The sequence below is a fragment of the Sebastes fasciatus genome, chromosome 20, assembly GCF_043250625.1.
Source record: "Sebastes fasciatus isolate fSebFas1 chromosome 20, fSebFas1.pri, whole genome shotgun sequence".
Taxonomy (NCBI): Eukaryota; Metazoa; Chordata; class Actinopteri; order Perciformes; family Sebastidae; genus Sebastes; species Sebastes fasciatus.
The window spans coordinates 16,104,906-16,131,952 of NC_133814.1; the positions used below are offsets into that span (position 1 = coordinate 16,104,906).

The 27,047-nt window shown below is 39.5% G+C and overlaps 1 protein-coding gene across 1 annotated transcript; it reads left to right on the forward strand.

Moving 5' to 3' along the window:
• Positions 1-27,047, forward strand: LOC141758717 (uncharacterized). Its single transcript, XM_074620344.1, has 21 exons — positions 1-156; positions 1,314-1,404; positions 1,542-1,595; positions 1,698-1,778; positions 1,876-1,964; positions 2,052-2,088; positions 3,018-3,136; positions 3,292-5,910; positions 6,091-6,170; positions 7,106-7,241; positions 7,750-7,807; positions 11,593-11,696; positions 12,046-12,251; positions 12,335-12,422; positions 14,673-14,750; positions 14,948-14,988; positions 15,530-15,613; positions 19,402-19,459; positions 23,750-23,823; positions 24,187-24,247; positions 26,809-27,047. The coding sequence occupies exons 2-21, from the start codon at positions 1,331-1,333 to the stop codon at positions 26,901-26,903; spliced, it is 4,236 nt and encodes a 1,411-aa protein (XP_074476445.1). The 5' UTR covers positions 1-156; positions 1,314-1,330; the 3' UTR covers positions 26,904-27,047.

Here is a 27,047-nt window from a genome sequence, read left to right on the forward strand (position 1 = left end):
CAGTATGTGGTTCATCCTCGAGACCAGTAGGCGGCGCTGTATCTGCAACACGAGCTGCATTCTGCTCTTAAACAAACCGCAGAAGAAGACGAGTAGTTGCGGGAAAACTGAAGCGGTTGTTTCCTGTGTTGATAAACTCCAAACTCAGAAAACAAGGTAAATGTGACAATATATATATATTTAAGTTAACCAGGGGTAGTTAGAACTAACTATGGTATACTCTTTGAGTCCCATATTTGTGTGACAAAGTGTTTTGATTGTCGTGAAAGTCAGAAGAGCGAGGTTATAGTTGTGTAACCTCCTAAAAACAAACTATAGCAGCCTGATGTTTAGCTAGCTGACACACTGTAAATACACATTAAACTGTTTATATAACATGACAATATACTTACTTAATATTACCACTGTTAACTCACTGGAATAGTGAGCTTCATCACGTTTGCTGTCATTACTGAAACTCATTTAATGAGCAAAATATCTGTTTCCACTGAGCCTATAGCACACAGAAAACACACAACACAGCAAGTAGGATTTAACCACTTTATTATCATGTGTGGTTTGTAAGCAGGGAATGAAATTAGCACCTGCCACCTGCAAAATACAGGGTAAATGTTGGTTGTGGCAGGTGAAAGTTACAGGTCACCTGCCACCATGGCAGACAGGTTTTCTTTAATATTATTTTTAAAAAGCAATTCTAAAGTTTAAATTAAATATATGGTAACACTAGTGTCCCACTTTATGGCAACTCACCCTAGATATTGTTGTGCTATAATGTGTTATCTAAAAAGGAAAACATTAAAGCAACTACAGTGTTTAAGGTGGCTTACAGCTAGGGTCTGAAATTAACCTTTTTCCTCACCTGCCACTGTGGCAGGTCACTGAACATCTCTACAGGCCACTCATGTTTTTTTGTCTGCCACTTCTTCAATCTAGGTAGCTTTAAAATTGTAAACACTGAGTCAGTGGTACCAGACTGTAGAATTATGGAATATATCACCTTAATCCATGACTATATTTGGTAATTAGGTAATAATTAGCAAGTAACCTATTTGAAATCTCTTACTGCCAAATTACCCAAATATTTACCTATAAATTTACTGAAAACTACTTTATAATAAAAATCTTTGTTTGGTACAGATTCCTATAAAAATTACACCATAATAATTTTAATAGGTAAAATTCCCTCAAATATCACAACTGCAATATCAGTCGAAATAATCGCAATTAGATATTTTCTCAAAAATCGTGCAGCCCTACTTGAAATCAGTGTATTGTTTACGGCCTCTGAGTATGCTCTGATTTTTCACTTGCAGCTTTTTAAACAGTCATCATGAAAACCCCAACGGCCACCGATGTCAGAAAGGGGATTTCAGTCCTTTGGGAGACTCTGCAGTGTCCCATATGGTGAGTGTCGTTCTGACCAAGGAGATGAATAAACAAATACTGCATCTGCACAATTTTTGGTGGATTAAAAGATTAGGTTTGTCATTTTGTAAAACTGTCGTGTTCTTTGCTGACTTCATACTTTCTGTCCCCTGTAGCTTGGATTTAATGACGGCACCTATTTCTACTAAGTGTGACCATCAGTTTTGCAAGTAAGTAATGTTTGATTACTCCTCGTTTTGTTAAAGGAACTCATATTTGAATTTTATTTTTTACATGCATTCACTAACAAATATGTTGTTCTTTTTCACCAGATTTTGTATAATGAAACTTTTGGACAACACTAAACAAAACAGGGCTAACTGTCCAGTGTGTAAAACCAAGATAACCAAAAGGTCGGACAAGATGACAGTGTAACATTCATTATTTTTTAATACTTACTCATTACCATAAGACGTGTGTATTTATTATTATTTGTTTTTACTTATACAGGAGCTTGCAGGAGAGTCCTGGGTTTCAGAAACTTGTGGCAGGATTGCAGGATATGATACAGGCGTATGAACACGACACTGGCACCAACTGTAAGACTACTGCACAGACTTCTTAAAATGACTTTGTAAAATTAACTTACATTACATTATCAAATAACAATACCTTTGTGATTTCAGACATAACTGGAATGTCACAGCAAAATGGACAATCAGGGTAAGACATCTGAACATTTAACTCGTTCGTCATTTGAAAAATAACCCAAATGCAAAAAATGTTTGGTAAAAAGCACGCACATCCAGATGATAAATACTAGGTGCTGGATAGAAGAACAAGTAAGAGACGGGGGGTGGGGGGAGAAATAGAGTCCGCACAGTATATAATGCTCCCATGAACATATATTTAATTACACCAAGTAATGTTTTGATTGTCAAGCTTTTCTTCAGACAAAGAATATAATACAGACACACTTCAAACACATACTAGGCAAGGTATAACCCAAATGCTAATTTATTCACAATATTAGCTCCCCTTGTAGTCTCACCAAGGTTATAATAGTTTAGAATTTTCAATAATTTTTTTATTTTATTTTAGTTTTGACTTTTCAATTTCATTTTAGTTTGGTTTTAGTTAGTTTTCAGAGTGCGTTTGCTCGTTTAGTTTCAGTTTTTCAGAAAGGTTTAGTTTTAGTTTTAGTTTTACAGTAGTTTTAGTTTATGTTAGGGCCTAAATACATGGTTGGAGAACTGTGTAGGAATGGCCATAATCTTTAGTGTTTAATCTTTGCGCTATTTCAGTGACGCAATTGCAGCATAGCGCCATCTCCTGGGATGTCAAGTCTGTTAGATTTCTGTAGTTCAATGTCCCGAGAGTTGACGGAAATTCATGTTGTCTCCTTTTTTTCGGCAGTGATAGATTTTAGATAAAAAACTAAAACTGAAATCAATTTGTTCGTTTTTATTTTATTTTTATTTAGTTTTTACCCAGGCGATATTGTTTCAGTTTATTTTTCCTTAAAGGATATAGTTTTTATTTAGTTTGTTTGTAACTAAAAATATATTTCACTACACACATTTTCGTTTTAGTTTCAGTTTAAGCTTACTATATAAGAACTCTAATTCTCACCTGTATTTTCCTCTACCCAGAGTCACAGATGCTGAAGCTGCTAAACATTGTCACGAGAATTCATTTGGAGATGCACCTGACAACGTGGAAAATGTCGACAATGATGATCTCTCAAGGTCTCACTCCTCGACTATAGCAGGTAAAATCTTGAGGCCTTGTATGGTGGTGCATATTTTCATCTCAAATTAATTGGCAGATTTGCTTTCATTTAAAAGCTGGTCATATTATGAATTTCGAAAGTGCGTCGTCCTCCAAAAGCTTAATTACTTGTCATTTCCCCATTCCTTTTTCCAGCCCAGAATGGATTTGCAAGACTGATGGGACTTGAAGACACAGAAAATGAAGGCCTGGACAGCGGCCTTGGAGAGGCCCCGCCAACTTCTGACAAGAAAATGCACAGCCCTACAGATAATTTGGAACCAGTGGAAACAGAAATGTCAGAAGTTGTGGAAACGTCAATACGCAAAACTAGAGGCAAAATGAGATTCGTCCAATCGGAGAAAGCCTCCCTTCGTCCATCATTAATTCCAGACGAGACCGAACAGCAACCTTTAAGAAAGTCCTCAAGGAAGAAGCAGAAAAAGGATTTGGATTCTGACAAGATTCTTGGGGAGAAACAGAAGAAAAGTCTGGAGAAAGTCGCCGAGTGGCTAATGAAAGTCCCAACTGAAGGAAGTCTCGAGTTAGAGAAACCCAACGAAGACTCCGATGATGATGACAGCTGTTCTTCCGCTTCAACGATAGATGTCAGACAACACACCAGTGATGTGAATCCTAAGAGAGAGGATCGCGCTAAAGCCCTTGAAGAGAAGGTGTTTGGGGCCGTCTACAAACGAGAGAGAAGAGGGACTGGAAAGAGACTTGATGTTTTTGTTGAACCACCAACAACTAAAGAAACACCAACCTTCTCCAAACTAAGGAGGAGGAATGCTCTCACTCCTGCTGATTTCACCAAGAAAACAAGCTCTGAAGATAAAAGTGAAATGGAGGAAGAGCAACAAAGGATAGAAGTAAATGACACCAGCAGTGACATTTTCAAAGAAGGAAAACAGATGGAGGTTATGGAGGAAAATGATATTGACAAACACGTGGAAGAGTTGAACAACTTACCGGAAAGTGACAAAAGTGATGGCAAAGATGAGGCTCCCTGTCCTGCGTCTGATATACAACAGCAACCAGAGAGGAAGTCATTGAAAAGGATGTGTAACGCTCCGCAGCAGGTCGATAGCGATCTGCAAGAGCAAGCTAAGGCGAAGTCAGAAAGTACTGAGCAAAAGAAAGCCGACAAGAGGAAAGGTAAAAACACAAAGTCAGAAAAAGGCAAACCTGCTAGAGTGCCAAAACCCCTTGTTCTGGTTGGAGTTCAAAACGAAGAAACCAGCCCCAAAACTAGACCGAGGTCAGAAGAGGTCCAAGTTCATATTGAGAACTACCCGAGCAGCGAAGACCAAGAACTCCCCGTCACGAGAAGCACCAGGAGAAGTAAAAGACTTCAACTCTTCGCTGACGAAGTCCAGGAAGGTCACAAGAAAGCAAAGTTGAAACCTGAAAAAGAAAGCAATGTTGGAAAGAAATCTGAGGAAGCTGAAGGTGGCATATTGGACAATACGGCTTCACCTAAGAATGGAAACGTGACAAAGACGGCTGAAAAAAACGGATGTATATATGATGAAGATTTAGAAGAAATAGAAAACATGCAGTCTAGTGAGAGAGCGTCTTATTTGGGGCCGACAGAAGATGCTGAAGTGCAGAATGCTGAAGCTAGTGCTGCGTGTAATGTCACTGTGGTGCCAAGCTCTACAAGTCCAACTGAAGCAGCTGTGGTAGATCCAACACTTGAAAATGATAACCCAAACAATACTCAGTTGGAAACCTTCGCTGGCCACACAAAATGTGCTGGAGCAGAAAACGAGGAGGATAGGAACGACAGCGAACTGGACACGGAGCAACTGCTCAGGAGCTTCAAAGCCACTAAAAGGAAATCTTTCCATCTTGGCGGTCCGAATGTGAAAAGGAACCGCGGTTTAGACCAAAAAAACGTGCAAGGTGAAGAGAATCCGCGAGTTTGTTCTGGTGTTGAATCTGCAAAAAATCAGATACACACAAAGGCATCTGAAACCACCAACCAAGACGATGAAAACTCATCTTGCGGCGATTTGATATCTCCTTCTAACTCGCCCGCCCCGACAAGAAAACTAGTCGTTGAGAAACCAGATCAAGTTGTGGTAGAAGCCTCGATCCCTGATAGCAGTTGTTCGGGTCAGTTCGGCACCGGTGTCTCCAGGAATAGTGTAAGCAGCGTCCTCACTCCTAATAAAGTGTCAACACTTTCTGTCGATCCTCAAGTAGTAGATTCTGGGCTCCACTTCACAGCCGCTGAACACGAGGAAGTAAACGAACCCTCAAAGTGTTCTCAAATCACAGAGAATCAGCTTGATTGTACCGTGAGGGACGCTGGCAAAGGGAAGAAAGTAAGAGGCGGCATTTCGGTGTCTAATTCAGCTGCCAGTGCTGAACATTTTGTAAACACAGAGTTCTCTTTAACTCCCGATGGCCTTGGAATACCAGTTGTTCAAATTGTCCCTGAAGCAAAGCAGTCGTCCAGTCATGGTAGCGGAGAGCCGAGCACCCCTTCCTCCCTCAAGAGCATGCCCAGGAAGAGGACGAGGGCCCAGAGGCTCGAGTCTTCATCAGAGTCAGACTGCAGCGAAGATGGATTACCGACTTTGATGGAAATTTTCGGGACATCAGCTCCTCCCTCGAAGGATCGGGGAGACTCCAGTGAAGCTCATAGATGTGAGGGCGCTACAGCCGGCGGAGCGCAACAGCTGAGCCGTCCACCTGCGTGCCCCAGCCCCGACTGTGTTAGCTCCAGCCAAGCGTCTGTGGACTTGTTCGGCACGCCGGAAGAATGTAAGTTGATTCTCAGTAACCAAAATAATTAAATTTTTTATTGGGGCTCGGCTCAATATGGTAATTTATCGTCTTTCAATGAAATCGTATTGTGATGAAATCATATATCGAGATATTGCGGTACACAATAACGCCATCTAAATTGATAATAAAAACAATTCGATTATTTCCTCTCTGCAGGTGATGTCCCAGTAAATAACGTCGGCGCTTCCTCACAACTCGAATCATCACAATTTTCAAGCGAAGTCCTCGTTACACAGGTAAATATTATGCTCTCAAATACTTTTTTTATTCATAGTATAAATACACCATCTGTTGAAAAATACCAGTCAAAGTCAGTGTATGAACAACCTTTGATTCTAACACAGAGAATTTTAAGTCTTTCTAGTTGCTTGTTCAGCATTGTGCTCCCAGTGATGCACTGTCACGTTACGGCCCATAGAGGGCAGCCCCTACACTTCCCCAAACCAAACTGTCAGCTCCTGGATGACAGACTACCTCGCTCAGTAAAAAATGTCCCCCTCAGCAGCTTTCTAAATTGCATTTCATTTACGTTAGAGGAAATGCCGCCTAGGAGATGATTCTTGTTTTCTACCTCATCCATCTTCCAGCGCTCTCACTTTTATCTGTCGACTGTCTTTGTCTGCGAGTGTAAGTTTTCACGCCCCGGGGTTTAGAAAGGGCCCAGGATTACACACATCTGAGACGACAGAGGTTTGGTATTATTGTGCTGCGTGTTTGTGTGTCTTGTATAATCAATGCACTTTGGCTGTCAACTTAAAGGATGAAATTCAAAGTCTTTGTCCAGTGAAGCATTGAACCAGACTTTTAAACCAATAGACTCTTTTCTTCCAAACCAGTACCAGTTGAAAAAGCTTCACTCTCTTGCTTCATATATCTTAAATATTATATAATCACCTTCTCACTCTGTTATTCTCCCATGTACTCTCCTCACTAAGTGCCGCCTGGCTGAAAAAGCACCCATTCCCTTCCAGTAATGACTAACTGGCTGAGTGTTGGTCCCTCCTCACTGATTGACAATTGTTTGTCTTCTTACGTCAGTGCAAGACCCCAGCTATGCAGCCATTATGTGTTCCTTCCTTTTCCTTCTTGTCCCCCCCCCCCTTGTATTTTATTTAAGTGTATGACTCATTTCTAATTATAAGATGTTGCACTTCGTTTTCTCCTTTTTCAGCAAAAGATCGAAATGCAGAAGGAGCTGGTGAGGTTGGAGAAGTTGATGGCTCTGGTGTCAGAGGTGCTTCAGGAGAAAGAAGACAGTCCCGTGAAAGAAGCGCCCTCAAAAACGAATCAGAGCAGCAAAACCACAGGTGAGCAGATAAGTATCTTTAGAGCGGACAAAATTAGTCGATTAAGGCCAAAACCGTCATCAAAGAGCTAGGGGCGACGAAGGCCGACTGTTGCGTCGCGTCACGTCTCCTGTGTCTTGGACAAAAAGTTGCACTCGAACACACTGCAAAGACTACAGCCGACTACCGCGTACCTTCTGCACCTGCGTGACAGGAAATAACTCTCCACGCCAGCAGGCGGTGGTCGTCTGTATTTGTCATTCAAAAAGAGAAACCGGAAGACCAAAGACGGCAGATATACAAGCCGTTGTTATGGTTTGTTCGTGAAACAAAGCTGCGTTTGCTGACTATTTTCACCAACATGCTGAATCGGCCAAAACGCCTTCAACACGGACAGACTAGTACCAACGGTGCAGGACACACCGCAAAAACTAGGGTGACAGTCGCTGACCGACGGCCCGAAACTGGTGTGTCAGGGTCTTTAGCTTGGTGCAAGTATTGAGAGCTGATGATTGTTTTCTGTCCCCAGGCCCAGACGCTCACAGACCCCTCCCGTGTGACCAGGACACAGGCCTAGGTTCAGACCGGTAAGTAAATACTGGTAGACTGGACTTACACTACTACTGCATAGAAATCTCTATTTCATTATTATTTTTTCATGATTTATTTATTATAGTAAATTAGTAATGTATTACTATGAACCGTAACATTACTGAAGGAATTCATTGTTTGGCTATGAAATACATTTTGAATATATGATAAATGACACTGAAAAATTGTTAAGTAAGGGATAATGTACAGTGAGCCGGTCATCTTCAGGGCTATGCAAGACTCCTGCATCGCCCTGTCGGGGTTTATTTCACAACAATGACCCGCTCGCTGTACATTATCCTACTTATTTAAGAAATCAATAATTTGACACAAAAATGGTCCTCCAGAGTCCACGATCAGAACTTTGTCTATAGTAACAATCTGTTATCCATAGCAGCAGTCTGCTATAAAGAAATAACAGACCGTAGAATGCCGTAATTGACCAATCAGAATAGAAGAGTATTCAACAAAGCCGTATAATAAAGAAACATACAAAAACATCAACACACAACATTGTTAGCAAGAAAAAAGTGCAAAACACAGTACATACAATAGTACATGTGTGTTCTTTAGTTGAGCTTCATTGCTTAATCTCTAGACTGAAAAGAAAAAACTAGACTGTCCTACTGAACCTACGTCATTTATAATTGCAGTCAAACTACAAGTAAATGCTCCCTTATTTCCTGTCTAACATGAAAACACAAAAGCTTGCCTCCCAACATCAAGTCATTGTTTGCAGTACGCAGGAAATGATTAGAGGAGCTGATGATATCACCGCTAAATGATTCTCAGGAATTGGACACTTTGAAACGTGATTCACCACGTTAACTGTCTTCTATCCTACAGAGGTTGACAATTCTCTGTGTTCATCCGCCTCATGATATCATTGAATACGATAGGGAGATTTGTCATCATTTGTGATCTTTCCGGTCTTATCTCAGGCATCATTTATGTATTTGTGGTAATTGTCAGTGCCTACAAAGTACGTGCAAGTTTAAAAACAATAGTTTGACATTCTGGGAAATACACTTCTTCACTTCCTGGCAGCAGAGAGTATGATGAGAAGATTGATAACACTCTCATACCTGTCCTTTAAATATGAAGCTACGGCCAGCAGCCGGTTAGTTTTTTGGTCACTCGGCCAGTTAAACAATCAGCTGTGACAATCCCTAAAGTCAAACTTCAATAACAAATCTAATGAAATGATATCTGCCTCAGTGTGTTGTATTTCACTCCTCAGAGGATTGTATACATTGTTAATACATTTTAAATTGAGCCATATTTCAATAGCGCCGTATTAAGCTGAACAATAACTGAAGCAAGTGGCATGTAATTGGTCTCTTTCAGTCTGTAACTGAAGGAGAAAGTTGGCGAGTTAGTGTGTGTGTGTGTGTTGAGGGTGATGCATCTCAAGAGGACAGGCGGATAATCTCACTAATGAACCCAGAATCTGTTTATGCTGTGGAGAATAAAAAAGTCATTACTGACTGCATCTTATATGTCATTTAGAGCACTTAGAGGGAAACTTGTGTTGCCACAGTAATTCATCTCTCCCGCTCGACTGCTCCCCCCCCCCCACCTCCAACCTCTCGCCTTGCAGCGTTCTAAGTGCCGTCCTCCAAGCGAGAGATGGAAAGAGATGGAAAGATGAAAACAAGGAGGACTTTAGCTATACAAGTTCTAAATAAAAAGCAAATACTCCATGAGTGCAATGGTGAAACTGGAAAGAATGGTTGGCATTGGAGTATATGACAATGAGCCATTATCACGTTGGTGCAGGTGATTTAAATGCAGGCACGCTGCCAGTCGTCAGTATTTCTGTGAATACATGAAGCCAAAACAAAACAAAGGAGAGGAACTTCCAAAACTTTATGCGCATGAGTTGTAAAATAACTTCTGATAGCAAAGGACTCGAGTAACTGGATATTGAGTTTCGGCCAATACCGAGTTCTGATCCGACATTTACATCTTCCTGCCTAATACAGCTGCACAATGCAGTCAGTGTTTTTTTATTGTTTTGGCTCTAATCCGTCATATTTGATTTGAAATGAAACAAAGACTATGAGTTACTGGTGTTCAGCTACAACGGCACATAATCCCCTTCTTTCAGGACAATGCAGCAGGATAATGACCCGAAACATGCAGACAAGACAACCTAGGTTTTTTTAACTGCCAAACAGTATGATGTTCTTGATCAGTAACTGAGCAACAAGTCCGTACGGCTGCAGGCAGAGCCTCACAGGAGAAGATTACAAATATCTGCTAATGTTTGTGGATCGAAGACTTTTAGACAATCATTGACTGCAAAGGATTTGCAACCAAATATTGACTTTATGTTACCTTGACCTGTTACTTTCTCTCCCCCTAAAACCGGGAGACAATGGATTTCTGTGGATGCAAACAACTTAAAGCTGAGTCAGCATTTTAACCATATATATTATATTATTATTAGTTTTGTTTTTTTATTGGTGCAAAAAAACCTAGTAATTTACAGGTGGTACAACAATGATAAAAACAGGAGAAATACTCAAGAAAAGACTAAGAAAACAAGATGACGTACAGAGCTTGACATGATACATAACAAAACAAACATAACAAAAATGGATGAAATAATAGTCAGAATAATTCTTGTAATAACAACTTAAATAAATTAAAGATAAAAAAGTAAAAATAATTAATATTTTTGGAAAAATAATGATAATAATAATAAAATGACTAGGTGGTAATAATAAGGAAGGAATTCAAAATTAAATTAAATAAATGAGTAGTTAGATATTCAGAAGTGTCAGCTATTATATTAAGGAAGGACCTGGTAGGGCTTGAGATCTGTCTATTAAGGTATGTGAATGAATATTATTAACAGTTTGTCACTGTCTCAATACTTTCCGACTGCACAGTATCGATATTGAGAACCTACACTTAAAAAAACAGTTTAGATATGTTTGACCTCACTGTTAAGTAACCTTATACCCTTTAATGTCTTTGGTTCTAGTGGTGTTTTGTAGTGTTGTCTGTGTTATATCCATTAAGAGAGGAGTGTATCTGTTGTTTCAAGAATATTTGGATGGGATCTGGTCAGACGTTCTTCATCTCCAGCATGAAAAAATAGTTCAAATGTAGCTTTTAGACAACGGCAGCACTTTAGAGCAGTGGTCCACCGGCAAATGCAAATACACAAATGATCAGAAATAGATCTAGCTCGATATTGATGAATTGAAAAATGCCCTGATCTGCCCCAATACCAACCTTGCAGATCAGCGCTGGACATCCCTGCAGAAGCTTTGGCAATTGAACCTACCATCTACACCATGTTGTCTAATCTCGGCAGCAAGTGTCCTGACGAAAACCAGACAGAGAGCCCAAATTCATTACTCCGATCTTTACATTATCTGTCACAGAATTCATTTTAAAATTATTTTATTGGTTTTTAAATCACTGAATGTCTTTGCCCCGTCTTATCTGTCTGACATGTTTAAGACATATGTGCCTGCTAGGTCCCTTAGATCTTCTAACTCCAACTTCTTGGTTGGAAAAACAGAGAGACAATCTTTGTTAATTATGCCCCAAAGATTTGGAACAGTCTGTGTGAAGGTCTTCTTTTATAATAATGCTATAATTTTAATTTAATTATTTGTCTTATCATTAATGTTGTGATATCTGCTTTTAAGTTAAGCACTTTGTGTTGCATTTTTATGCATGAATTCTGCTACATAAATAAAGTTTTAAATTAAAATAAATAATTATTTCCTTAAAAAGTAAATGTACACGTCATCCTCTGCAGGAAAGCTGTTCCAGAAGTAGAGCGAGAGCCCGGCACGAGACCATCTGATGGCAACGGGGTCACCCAGCCCAGTGGCTCAAAGCCTGGCGGCGTTGCAGAGACGGGTAAGGCTACTGGTGTAGACTTGTAAAGAATGTGACACATGCTATCATGCATCCACTAGGATTCTGCGAGTACAGATATAGAGGTCTAACTGCCACTTGGAGATATTATCTCCATCTTTGCTTTTCAAAATGTTTTTAGTATGCCAGCAAGGTTTGGAGTTGAGCAGAGTTGAAGTGGTTTGTCCGGTGCATGGTAGCCTGACTGTGTGGTTAATGAAGGTGAAGCTCTGTGTGACAAAAATGTGTTTGTATAAAGATACCCAATATAAAAAGAATTGGCAGATCAGATTAAGTTCAGTCTAACTGTTGCTGACTCTTTCTTTTTATTTGTTTGTTTTTCTCTGTTCAGCACCGCAGCGCTCCACACACACAGGACCGAGTGTAAAAGGCACCGGAGCCTCCAAGACTCCCTGTCCAAGTTCAGCAGCCAAAACGTTACAGAGCAACAGTTCACCATCAGACGAGCAAGAAGACAAAGAAAATAACACTCCTCCGAGAGAGAGAAGTAAAGCTAAGATGGTGTTGGCGTCGTCTGGATTAGGCCCTAATGAACAGGTGCACATTCAATCAATAAATGGGTCTATTTGGCTACTTTCCATAGCAGGAAACACTAACCAATCACATACTGTTTCCTATAGATAATGGTCAAAAGGTTTGCCAAGCGAGTTGGTGCCCGTGTGGTTTCCCAGGTAACGCCGGAGGTGACCCACATCATAATGCACACAGGTAAGCATGCTCACGTGCAGGCAGTGTGAGTGTATAGCCTCTTTCACACACAGTTCCTGGTAAATTACTGAGATAACCTTTCAGACACCGCTTGTGATTTTCACTATTCGCACATGCACGACATTCAGGAACATTTCCATCTTGCGCATTTTCACACATACCATGGCAATGCCGGAATAGATGGGGCAAGGGACCGTCCAGCAGATGGAGGTAATTAGGGCTGTCCTCGACCAAAGAAATTCTTAGTCGACTAACACTCGTACGATTTTATGGACTAATCGATACGTTTATTTATTCGATAGATCTGTAAAACTGAGATTCCCGGTAGTGGTGCAGATTTCCCTGAATATCGATCCCTGCCCCCATTCACACACCCATTCCCTCATGCAGGAAATGTTCCTGAACATTTCAGGGATAAGACTGCATGTTTTAAACGGACTTATGTCAACATTTAGTTCATAAGTGTTGAGTTGATCCACTGGACTTGGTGCACAGTCGGGCAATTAAAGCTGCTATTGAAAATTTCACTTTAAATCTTTTGAACTTCCTGTTTTTTTTTAATATTTTCTTGAGCAAGAACATTTTCATTTCCAGAAGTACATTTTCTTTTTCCACGTAGTTACAGCTTGTTTTGTGCGTCTTTTTAAAGCGCTCCCTAAAAGATAAGCTCTCTGTTTCCCGCTCACCCACGCACTCTCTCCTCCATTCATCCGCTTGTTGCTAATTACCCTCTCTGATAGATTATTTTTAATTTCAGAGCTCGCTGTCTCTAAAGCACCACATTAACTGTCACTGTTTAAGAAGCCTTTTTTTTATTTTTTTTATAATGGCAGCTGTTTCCCGGGTAACCAAAAAAATGGGAACGCTGGGACTCTTGATCTTTGTTGATAAAGGTTGGAGAGGAGCGAGAGGTGTCCCATTCTAACCATTAGCATAAAATAATAATCATTTGAAATGAAGTTATGTTTGAGAAGCATCAATAACGTGCACTTAACTCTTGCCTGCAATACGAATCAATGGATAATCACTGTATCTCTTATCCTGACCCTGCTGATCAACCATGATTTGTCCCTGTGAAGCTGTTCTCTGTGTTGGGTTGAACTCTAAACTGTCGGTGCAGTTTAGAAAGAGCTGTTTCTTTATAGTTCTTTACAATACATCTACACCAGGATTTACCAAAGTAATTACAGTTTAAGTAGCATAAATGATAACATGGTAAAAAAGTAATTTCCGGGAAGAGTGGGCAGTAGTTATAGCCATATATTATGCTTTATCTTGCATCAAATTAAAGCTTTCAGCACCTCTAAGAGCATACAGGTATTCTTTTCTACACAAGGTCTGTTTGTATCTGCTACAGTATGAGAGTAAAGTATTTCCTGAAAGTAAGATGCATGCTAAACAATGATTGACCTCGAGGTTGTCAACATCACAAACAAACTCAGGTCATACTGTTTAGGATGCCTTAATCTTGCATTCTTTCTAATAGCCAGAAGTCTATCAGAAAATGACCCTACTTCTCACTTGATTTATTACCTCAGTAAACATTATAAACATGAGTTTATGGTCTCAATTGCTAGTTTCAAGTCTTCTTCAATACAGCATGATGTTCATTTAGTAAATTATGGTCCCATTTAGAGTCACATAGACCATAAAGCAGGGTATGCTTAAGGACGTGGCTACCTTGTGATTGACAGGTCGCTACCACGGCGTTGTCCGGTCTGGGAGTTGTCTGTGAAAGGGTTAAAGTTCTATGATAAAAACACAGTGTGTTTTCAGTTCATTAAAGTTAACTGTAACATTTTGGTCGCCTTAAAATGTCTTATTCAGCGTTCGGTTGTATTTAGCTCCACCCTCTTGTGTCACTTGTGGTTGCAAAAAAACTAGTTGGCGACGGCCAAAATGACGAACTTGAGGCGTCAAAACAGCAGTCCACAAACCAATGGGTGACTACGTCCACTTCTTATATACAGTCTATGGTTTTAAACGCAACACAAAATGAATCTGCCACGAATCTTTGCATGTAAACTATTAATTAGAAATCGATAGTGTTTTGAAGAATCGGTACAGTATCACGAAACACAATATCACGATACTCATGTGTATCGATATTTTCTCACAGCCCTAAAGATAGGAACCATCAAGCAAATTATACCTCATCTATAACACCTATATTAAAAGCGTCAAATCAAGATGTGTTTATGCGGCACATCTTTTCACACGTCTCTGTTTTTTCTCTCTCTTCTCTGCCAGATGAACAACTGGTATGTGAGCGCACACTGAAGTACTTCCTTGGCATCGCAGGCAGGAAGTGGGTGGTGAGCTTCCAGTGTAGGTCCTGATTCGCTTTATTGTCAAGCTCCATCACCGATGTGTTTACAACAATTACTCTAAATACAAAACAGCATGATGTGGGGGGGGGGGATAGGCTGGAATAAAAGGAGTGTTATATAATACAATAGCCACCAGAATATTGTTTGTGCTTCTGACAAAAAGCTCATGAGGTTGTTTTTTTTCCCTCTCCACAGGGATTTCAGAGTGCTTCAAACAAAAGAAACTCTTGGATGAGGTATGCTCGCCTGCGTGCTCTTCGAGTTTGTGCACCGGTGACTTCCCGTTACATCTCTGTATGTCTCGACGTTGAATTAAGGCTGCATGATGAATCTCCCCATGTGGTCCGCCCGCGATACCTCGTAGATTATTTGTCATCCTTTTGCGTTAGTAATCCCCGCATCTGGTCCTCAAGCATAATCCTTTGCCAAGCTTTGTTTAGCATCGCCATTAATTTAAAACTATTTCTCCGTCATCCAGGCCAGTTTATGAGCATTTTTATGCATCATATAGTGTATGCAGAGATGGACTGCATACACTTATAAGAGGAACTCTGTCAAACTGAAGAATGTTGTATGAGCATTTTTGACCCTTAGAATAAATCAAATGATATTAGCTGTCAGTCAGCTTAAAATCAGCCCTTTTATGAGATCAGAGTGAATAATTACTTCACTTATTTAAAAGCTAACAGCAACAGGAAAGGTTTTATACTATTGTGAGTGGAGGTTCACGTACCCATTGTACATATACTGAAGTCATTTTGCTTTGTTTTCCAACAGAGTGTCTTTGAAGTGAGAGGTGACGTGGTGAATGGACCCAACCATCTGGGCCCCATGAGAGCTCGCACCACTGAAGACAATAACGTGAGTCCCTTACAGACTGAACACGATGGCTATTATACTTTGTTTATTTCATCTAAATCGCCTCCGAATGTGAGAATGTGAAAGCTAAAGTCAGTCCCCGAGGAATCCAACAGTGGCAGCGTGTGTGACTCTTTTCTTTCACCTGCAGCTTTCATGTTTTATCTCTGATCTTCATTCATATATACTCGATACTTGCACATTAAAATAACATTTCTCAAATGTTAGGGGCATTTAAATTATTATAAATATAATACAATTAAATATAATTGTTATCTTAAGTTTGTATCTATAACATTGGATATTCATGACTTAATTAGCAAAAAACACATTTTTAAATACAAAAAAAATCATCCTTAATTATTATTTATTAACAGTTTACAACTAAAAATCTGATCAGATTTGATTAACAGTAGCCAGAAAACATCAGCATACGGCCTCACAACTGTCCGTTTGATTCAAATGCAGGGTTCAACATTGATTTTTTTTTAACTTGTCAGGTCAGTGGATCAGAAAGTCAATCTTTACTTGCCCCTATACTAATTGTTTTATTTATTAGTGATTTTCAAATAACAACAAAGACTAAAGTTAATTGTCATGTTTTATCCACCTTGCTCTCAAACTTGTGGTCAACTGGGCAATACATAGTTGTAGTATTGCCCACATCCTCTCTTAACACCACCCAACTAAACTCCTGTTTCCAGGATGATTGAAATGCTTGTCTTTACCCACCGCCGTTTTCTCGCAAATTGCCCGATCGGTACTGTGCATGTGCAGCTCTCAAGTGATGAGAAGAAAGTGAGACGGCTCAAGTTTCAAATTAGTTTATTTATACAGCACATTTTAAAACAACAAAAGTTGACCAAAGTGCTGTACAGTGGTAAAACAACAATACTATATATGAGAGGTATTCTTAGCTACTTCCATCATCAGCTCCGGAAAAAAAACAATGTGTTTAATTATTTTTTTACTGCTAGATTTACTTGCCCGACATGACATTTTACCTTCCCCGGGCAAGCGGGCAATCCTTATTGTTGAACCCTTAAAATGTTGCTGATGAAACTCTAATCTGCACTGAACCAGTCAGCAAACATTTAAATTATAATGTGGTTTTACTGCTCCTCCAAGCTACAAGAAAAATGTTTCCAACTGTTTGGAAATCAGAAAACATGACAGTCCAGCTATGCATTCATTTAATTTAAATGTATTCATAAAACCTGTTTGTCAGGGACCTTTTACAAAAACATTAATCTCAGTCCCTTCCTTGGGCAGGTAAACACAATCAGGTTTAGAAAGAGTTCATGTTCGTGTCTCAGTGAAGAAGCTGCCGTCTGCTTTCCAGCGAACTTGTAATGATGTCTGGCACGAGCTAATTCATCCTTACTAGTGAGTCAAGAAAAAAATTGTGGGATGGCGTCGCGAGGCAAGGACTAGATGGAGTGTGATGGGAGAGGTGGCCTCAGCTAAGCAGCAGCAGCATTTGTTAAAGGACCAATATGTAATGTATTTACTGTAATAAATCCTACAATGACCATGATATGGCATCAGAGATTAAAGAAACATGATGAATTGAAATGCTGGCTTCTCCGACAACAATGCTACAGCCAGTATGTTCCCCTTTGAAATTATCATCCCGGTCCGGAACGTTTTGTTTTGGATCTGTTTGATCCCGTCCACTGCACATTTCGACACCACATTGCCACATATGAAACAAATTGGTACACAAACAGCCTTCTGCAGATAACATAATGTTAGATTCTACCCGACCTGAAAGGCCTCGGCGCATCTCTCTGTGGTCCGTGTGCAGCTGGGTTATCAAGGCAGCGGGTATTTGAGACTCACAGCCGTTGAAGTCGATGCTTCCGTCTACTGCTGAACAGAGGCGGTCGTGACTAGAAGGTAACCCTCAAATTGCAAAAACGTGCGCTAACTACTGACAGTCACACACTCTTTTTATGCCCCCATTAAAAAGTAATTTAACAGTTGGTGAAGCAAACTGCCAAAAACAGAGCAGAACATACTGTATCTAGTGAAGAGGCTCTTCTCTTTTTCACAATATAAATGCATTTAAGCTGTTTTTCTCTTTCTACTTGACTTTAGAGCTGTAACGATTAATCAATGAATCGATTAGTTGTCAACTATTAAATTAATCGCCAACTATTAAAATCGGTTTGTGTAATTTTTAAGAAAAAAAAGTCTAAATTCTCTGATTCCAGCTTCTTAAATGTGAACATTTTCTGGTTTCTTTACTCCTCTATGACAGTTAACTGAATATCTTTGAGGTGTGGACAAAACAAGACATTTGAGGATGTTATCTTGGGCTTTGGGAAACACTGATTTACATTTTTTTCACCATTTTCTGACATTTTATAGACCAAACAACTAATCGATTAATCGAGAAAATAATCGACGGATTAATCGACAATGAAAATAATCCTTAGTTGCAGCCCAAATTCAAACATTTCCAATAACTCAAGAGCGTTGTAAAGTAAAAAAAACAAAAAACTGATTTAGAGAAAGAAAGGAAAAACTCAATTATTGCCATCCTTGTTGTTTGTGAAAGCACTACGTCCAACCACGAAAGAACAGTCAAATAAAATGTCCCAATTACAAACAGCACTTGAACATGTTTCCTCCTATTGCACCAGCCTCTTAGCTCTTAGGCCCTGTTGTAAAAAGCTAATGGTAATTTTCCTCTTGGTGTAAGGCCAGCAGGACCGGCTCCGTTGCCACTGAGGGGGAAAATTAGAAATGGCTGGATGTCATGTTGGCCGTATCGCTGCCTTTGAAGAACCTCCGCTAATTGAATTAGCTAGTAATTTCAGGCTTATTTAAGTGGCTTCAACGCAGCGCCGGTACTTCTGATGGAGCCAGACAGATTGTCCTGTTCGTACTCACCTTCTGTCACCTGCACCACTGTGACAAACACACTAACAGATGAAATGGAGTGCCAGGAGACTGTCACCTGAATGTTGATGTGCAGGAAATCAGTCAAAGTGTGCATATATATATGTGTGTGTGTGGTGTGTGTGTAGGGTTTGTTATCACATCACACACTCTTAATACCTCCTGAAGGACATTAAGGTGTTGTCTAAATTAAAAATCTGTAACAGAAACACTTTTTTATCTCACCAAGCACCTCTGGCTAATGATCATTATGGATGGACAGGGAGGTGTGAGAAATTAGTTATTTCTCTCTCCAGCAGCTCGGACATTTATCTTCCAAACACTTCCATCCAGCCGCACACTGTATATGAGACCGGGATGTGAGTCGCACGTTTTTCCTTGCTGTAGTTAGGTCAAGGAAACAATTTTACAATCACTATTTCAAGCAAGTTTATTGACCCTGAGCGCAATAAAACAATGTGCCCCCCGGTGTCGGACAGGTCGTTTTTCTTTGCGTGCTTAAAGCGTGATATTACCTCTGTGAAGGTGGCTTTGTTTGCTCTTTTCTCTTCGACTCATCCCTGAGTTTACAGTATTACAGCGAAAGCAAAAAATGAACACGGTTGTTTTTTTTTTTTACACAATAAGTAAGAAATACTTCTTATATATTGCGAGATATGCTCGGTGAAGTGTTTCAGCTCTACCAGTGCAACCCCTTCAGACTGAGGAAGAGTTCAGAAACACACTGTATTTGCTACAGCTGCTCATATACGGTATTATTGAACATTGTCCGCAGGTTGAATTCATTGAATAAATGTCCGCTTTTGCTTGAATGTAGAAGTGTTGCAGACATCTCACCATAGATCGTTTTATTCTAACTTTTGTATCTTCTTTTTTCTCTTTAGTTGCTCATGAAGGGCTACAAGATGTGCTTCCAGGGGCCTTTTACAGACATGACTACAGGTAAATCACATCAGCAACACGACATGTAACATGCTGAAATGCAACATGCAAAGTGGATCAGAGAATTACTGAGAAATGAAACTAATTTGTAGTAAGATTTTTTTATCGTGACAATGTTAGAAAGTGTGAGGTCAGTTAGAAAGAGTGAAACTGTTACACTGATGCTCTCTCTCTTTAGCACCACCTAGTAGAGCCTGACCATTGTTGTTTATTGTTTATTTGGATCCCCATTATTTGTTACCAGCTGCTCTTCCTGGAGACAGGATACATGCATACATACATGAATACACTTATGGTACATCCGTCCTTTCCACGCTTCCCATTCATTGTCTGTGTAGGCAGCCGTGAAATGCATTCTGGTAGCGTGGCGGCGCGATTCGAGAGACGGGGCGTCACGCTGACCACTCCTCATTTTCTACAAAGTTGAGGTCTAGGCTACTTTATGCAAATCAGGGGCGTCCGGCGCGACTCGCCGTCTCCGGAGACTCCCGAGAAACTTTTAAACTAACCCTTGTCGATCGAAAATAAAGAAAGCTTCAGCAACTGCATGGCTTATTTCTCTCATAAAATGTTTTCAGAAACACATTTCGGTGAACTATCTTTGTGATATGAGAGAAGAAAGTTTCCTAACGAGCTGCCATGTTGGTTCTGGTTTGAAAGCTGGGAGCAGCAGCAATCAGGTGCCTGGTGTCTAGTGGCAGCCCATCAAGCATCCAATGCTGGGAAGCAAGGCGATCCCTCGGGATAGAAAGCGCCCCTGTGGACACGTACCATTAGGCCCAGATCACATAGAGTCTCTCTCTCTGTGGTAAAGTAGTAAAGTCCGCCTCTTGCTTGATTTCATTGGGTGACATTGAAGAGCGCTGCGACTCCTCGCCTGGCACTGAAAAGTTGAGAATATCATTTTCTATTGCGAGGGATTGCCTCGCTTCCCAGCATTGGACGCTTGATGGGCTGCCACGAGACACAAGGCACCTGGTTGGACGAACGCTCTCCCTCGTGTAGCATAAAAACTGCTAGAAAAACGTGGCAAACAATGGTTTTGCTGGCGACCTGTTTCTAGCGACGTTTCTCAGTGTGATTGGGGCCGTACATCACCAACCTCACCCCCCACCCATCCCAATTAAAACTGTATGAATACAATTACATCACCAATATCTTTATATATATATATATCTCTATCTGAATACATCTAAAATAGCTTTGAGCTACATGTTTCACAAAACCAAAGGGAGATTTCTTTACAGGCCTCGACCAAAGAATAACCTTTTTAGTTGCTTTTTAAAATCGTCTTTACTTGTTGCTTATGTAACACGGTATGGCAGACAATCCCAATGAGAAATGGATCTATATATATATATATATATATATATATATATATATATATATATAACAGCCTTTTCTTCTAACCTGTCTTGTTCCATGGTTTTTGTCTGTTCTGAGAAAATGTTATTTTTGAATGCAGGCAAAGGTTGTTTTGAAACCGATATATATTCCTGAATAAAATTAGAGGAGTGCGTGTCAATTTGTCTTCCACTTTCAGCCAGGCAAGATCAGCATGCATTTGGTCCATGCAGATCTCATTAACATCTTTACATGCTTAGCAGACAGGTTTCACGCAGTGAGTTGAGTCAGTGAAGTTTTTTCGGTTTTTATTTTTGTCTTCACATATCTGCCGGCATTTCATCCAGGTGTTTCTGAAGTTTTCACTGTAGGACTTAAAAAATGTCTTTATATTATATAACGTATGTAACAAGAGACTAGCTCAGATTGCTCAATATGCTCAGATATATTGTGCAATATGTCATCCACTATATAGTCATCTCTAATTACTTTGATTTTCTGTCTTCGTGTAGCTCAATCTTGTTCGGTTTCTTGTTATTCTGAAACACAGCACTCGAACGCCACATGAATTGCAGCACTTAGATAATGCTTGATTGCTGACCACAAAAACAAGGATCTGTACACTTCCATTTGCATATGCTTTCAAAGAAAATATTGCAAAAAGGTTGGTTTATTTTTCATGGGATTGTTGCCTTTTCCCAGCTGCCGTCATGCTGTTTGCACCGTTCTGTTTTCTCAATGAAGAATTACTTTGCTCAGCGGCACTTATTCAGTTTTATTGATGTCTGTGTCCTGCAGGACTCTGATAGACAAACACTCGCCTTTGCTTTTAAAGAGAAGGGGAGAAAAAATAACAATAACAAAAAGTGGAGAGTTAAAGTAGCTCACAGAGGTTTTGACTGACGCAGCTTGAAAACGTGCTGTTTTTTTAACCCCGGCTTGTCATTTTTGGCACCGGAGAACAATGACGAGTGTTTCCAGAGTGTGGGTGGATTGAATACGGACTTTGGAGTAGTGTGAGACGTTTCTGGTGTGCTGCCGTCATATTGCACAGCGGTTGCTATGGTGTCAGTTAGCTGCCTGGGATTTCTTTATTGAAAGAAATTGAAAATGAGCCTTCAGTTGTGGCCAAAAGTGCTTCTGCTGCTCTCACCTTCTAGAATTGGCGTAAACAACCTGGTCAACCTTGTTTGGTCCTGATGATTTAAACTGTGAATGACCTCCCAAGTTCAAACTACAGAGGAGCTTCGTTGCCCTTCATACGAAGTACTTTTTTGCTTTACCCTTCCAGCATGAATGAATGGACAGATAGATCATGGGTGAAGGTCTCGGGGGGCACATTGCTTAAAAACCCCACATGGCAGCATTCTTTGGTTTCCTTCTTCCTGGGGCTCTTAAAGTGCTTCTGCTGCATCCTCCCACTGCCTGCCGGATCGATGAAGCTTTGCTAATGGGTCGACATCTGCTAGCTAGCATGAGGAGTTTAAAGACTTTTCTTTTACATGGCACAAACATGATGATGGAGTCTGTTTCCTTCAGCCCAACGGGATTTCATCCATTATTTAATTGCTTGTGTTTGTGTATGTTAAATGATGAGATTACCTACAGCGCAAGTTGATTGTGGTTTTCCTGACACAAGTGTTCTCATGTTATAGGTAACAAACAAGGGAAGCTGTTAGGGCTGTACTGCATGTTTGTTTTTTTACATCTTAAGCTTCTATTGAGGTTTGTCTGTCATATTCTATGACATCATCACCCTGAAAAAATCCTCAAACAAAATCTTCAATTTGAATAAAGTGATTAATTGGATTAAATGAGTTAGTCCTTTTTTTTATTATTAAATCAACTTTCTTTAATGAATACAACTTGTCAGTGAGTGCCTCCCTTTGTGTGCGGCACAAATTGACATTTAAATTGCACATAATAACATTATCTGTCAAAACAAGCTTCAAAACGAAGGATGAGTTTTAGTAATTTAATTACTCGAGTCGTTTCAGCCGTAATAAGTTCTGACTTTAGGACTTAACAATGCTCTAGAGTTATTGGAAATGTTTATGATTAGGACGATTATTTTCATTGTTGATCAAACTGTTGATTATTTTCTCGATTAATCGATTAGTTCGGTCTATAAAATGTCAGAAAATGGTTGAAAAATATCGATCAATGTTTCCCAAAGTACAAGATGACGTCCACAAATGTCTTGCTTTGTCCACAACTCAAAAATATTCAGTTCACTGTCATAAAGGAGTAAAAAAAATAAAAATATTCACATTTAAAAAGCTGGAATCAGATATTTTAAATTTTTTTTCTTAAAAAATTACTCAATCAAAATAGTTGACAATTAATTTAATAGTAGACAACTAATCAATTAACTGATTAATCGTTGTAGCTCTAGTTTGGATCACACGAGTCAGAAAGAATGCTACGCAGCCACCACCGGAATCTAATTCTACAAATAGTAGAATTGCAACTGTGCAGAAATGCCGTGTTTAAACAGAATGAATGCACAAAACAAACAAAAAAAAAAGCTGTGCAACATTCAAATGTTGATTTAGAACTTAAATGTCAACGTCATGACTGTTGAGTACAGCCCGAGAAGCTGTTGATCTTGATTTTTTTGAAGTTGTGTTTGGTGTCTGATGTATGTTGAAATATAAACGATATACCGATATATATATATACCGATTTTTTTTTTCTAAACCAAGTTAATGTGTGTTTACTGATTGAGTGGGATATTGATTTGAGTGGAGACTTAAGTATTGACCTGTTTTCCATCCCTCCGATCAAAGAAAGTCTCCGCTCGCTCGGTATCCCCTCGGGGGTTAAAGGGGTGAAAGTAGAGAGAATTGCATTTCGGCGTGACCATGGATACTTTTATCAAACTGGGTTTTTACCAAAACAGTCAACATTTACAACCGACTTTGTGTGTGTGTGTGTTTATTGTAGATGATATGGAGTGGATGGTGGAGCTCTGTGGAGCAGCTGTAGTCAAAGATCCACTTCTCCTCGACAGTAAACAGGTAAGAGTGTCGGTTATTGTGCCTTCATGTTGGTCATTTTCAAAAAGCTGCAGCCTCCATAATGTTTATTATTTGCCTCCTGAGATAAATTTTATTTAAACTGTTTCATTCAAGTGTCACATTACTAATAATAAAGATTGACTAATGCTGAAATCCCCACATCCAATAACCGCTAGAGCCTAAACAACAATCCTTAAGCCAGCAAGTTCCAGCCAAGAAGACTGTAGGTTGCTAATAGATAATCTGACAGGCAGGTGTGAAAATATTTGTTTTCAATTAGTCTTGCGATGAATATATATGTTCTACTTATTGCTAATTTGTACTTCTAAATTAGGGATAATTTCTCTTTGTTTTGTTACGCAGAAGTCTCATCAGCTCGTCGTCGTACAGCCTGGATCAGAGTCGCCGTCGTCCGCATACAGCAGTGAGTCTAAAGATTTCATTTTCACCTGCTACTTTTATAACACGCTTTCAATCTTATGTAGTTATTCTCACTCAATCTCTCTTTGATTCTCACACACAAACACACAAACACCTACATAGTTCATAAAGATAGAGATTAGACTGACAGCAGCAGCTGGAGCCCATTACACAATTCCTTCATGGGCTTCACCTCAGGGTTCGAAGCTGGAGACAAGCATAGACCTACAGTATAGAGAGTCAGACGGGAATTGTGTGCCAGTATGCAAGTTCATAGAGAAAGTTAGTCAATATTGTGAATACATGTTGTCACTGCAAAGATAATTTTCTTTACAACATAAGTGATAACACATGGTGAGGTTTCCTTTCATCGGAGAATAATGGACAAAAACAATTTCAATGAGAGTTCCTGCCACCAAGTCTGTTGTTTCCTGTATTTGGACACTTTGAACGGCATCAACAAAGAAACCAAGGAGAGGCTATTTTAATGAATTTAAGGCAACTAAAACGATTTATTGGAGACTTCCTGCTCGACACAGCTAGAGTGTTCAAGCATCCTATTAAGAGACGGAAGGGTAAGCTAATGACTTAGTTTGTTCCCTTAAAACGTTTGTAGTGTTTTCTGACACTAAAGATTTTGACAAGATTATCACAATTTAGTCCTCTTATATGGAAAGGGTTAATGCGAATACATAATAGGTAAACTAAACATCAATTTACAGTATTGGTGACTGGTTAAAATATTGTTAAAGGTCAGATTTCTTATCTGAATACGCTGTAGTAAAGAAACGGTCCCCACAGGCATAGGCATTCTGGCCGGTGTGCATGTCTGTGCACCGGTCCGTCCATTAGTACGTGGGATTTGAATGCGTTTGTGGCCGTGTGAGGACCAGTTGGAGAGTGACAGAACGGTGAAATGGCAGACGCTGCCAGCCAAGAGGAGACAGGTTCCCAACAAGAGCGAGGGGAGTGACTCGCCAGGAAAGGGAGTGTGAAGGAAGTCAGGCAGCAGAGAAATGGCCGAGAGAAAAAAATGTCAGATCGGAGCCGGGGGGAAATGTCAAAACAAGTTGGCTACAGAAGAAAGAGGCTGCCACAGCATGAGGAGGGCTGACAGTTTGAAACAGAGAGGGAGCAAGTGGCTCCGAGTCCCCCTCCCTCCCTCCCTCCTCCTGGCATCCTAATTTGCTCTGCTGCATTTTTAATGCAGCTTTTCCTCTTCCACGTCCTCTGGCTCTCATAGCCCAGGTAATCGAGTAGCCCATCACTCTACCCCTCTATCCTCCTTTATCCTCTTCTTCTTCCACCATTGATTGAAATCACACACATCCCATCTCTTGCTCTCAATCATCCGCTGATGTAATGGAAATGTGTGAATATAGACGCACACACACTCCAGATTATTTTTTACAAGACACATGCTGGACATGTTGATTCAGGTTATTGCCTTAAAGGAATATGATGCTTTTTTTTTACAAATTTGCATGATCTGTGATGATGAGCAAAGATTTGCTTTTTGGGTTAAATGAACAGTGAAGGTTTAAGCACCTGAATTTTTGGGAATACTGATATGCTGTCTGGTTCAGAACTCGTACTGTAGTTCTTAACAGAAGTGTGGACTCGAGTCACAAATTTGATGACTTTGGACTAGAATTTAAAAAACGACTTGCAACTAGACTTAGACTTTAACACTAATAACTCTCCGCCTTATGACTTGAAAATACTTGATACTTTCCCCCAAGCCCAAAGATTAAAAAATATGTTATTTAAAAGTGTCTCGAATCATTTAATTTCCATCAAACGTTAATATTATTCATTCCCAGCAAGTCGACACTTAATACTTTTATTATGATTAAGTTCAGTTGTACATCTTTTAACACTTGTTTCAACTAACTTGTTTTAAAATATTATTGCATTGCAAAGCATTCATGATTTTTATATTATTACTCTGTTGTTAAAATGGCATTACATTTGGTGAAGAGCACATTATGACTTGTTTAGGACTTGAGACTTGATTGCAAAGACTTGAGACTTAAATTGTGACTTGCTAGACAATGTCTTGGTCCCACCTCTGGCTCTTTATGTTATATATTGTTATATATCACAGCTAAAGCATTAAATATATGTATATAGATGTAAGAGTTTCAGGTTAAGATGTCAAAGTTAAGGGTTATCAATTTATAGACAAACAGCATAAAAACCGAGAGCTGAAGTAAAAAGAAATTATAGGCTTAGAGTAAAAGAAATAATAACGATGTACATAATAATAATATAAAAAGCATGGATTTGCAAAATAAAATACAGACAAATGCAAATAAAAAATAAAATAAAATAAACAAATAATGCAACATTAATGAACTAATAAATAATCATATAAAAAGTAGAGAGGATTAGGATTAGTAAAACACCATGGATTAAATGTAATTTTTTTTTTTTTTTTTTTAAAAGTTGTTAATAAAAGTGAGCTCTTGATAATATGCAGATTAGTATTTAATATCTCTGTGTACTTCTTCCAAATATTAAGGATGTACATTACAGACATATGATTTTGTCACTTCTCAACAGGTCTCTCTAGACGAGCTACAGTCGTGACACGCGGTTGGCTGTTGGATACCGTGGCAACCTACACCCTCCAAAACTACAACAAGTACACAACATGAGCTGAGGAACTACACTACACCCACAGCACTGACGCATTTTACAACTTCTGTTTTTTAAAATTCAAAACTCATCCATCTGTTTTATTGACAACGCCCTGTATTGTGTTTGCATAACATGATGTATATAAAGTTTAATCAACAGAA

Bases quoted from the DNA above. Each gene is read 5' to 3' on its own strand.
- LOC141758717 (XM_074620344.1), top strand. From the start codon at position 1,331: ATGAAAACCCCAACGGCCACCGATGTCAGAAAGGGGATTTCAGTCCTT. The intron at 15,614-19,401 runs GTGAGTCCCTTA...TTTTCTCTTTAG, and splicing joins GCACCACTGAAGACAATAAC to TTGCTCATGAAGGGCTACAA. The intron at 24,248-26,808 runs GTGAGTCTAAAG...ACTTCTCAACAG, and splicing joins GCCGTCGTCCGCATACAGCA to GTCTCTCTAGACGAGCTACA.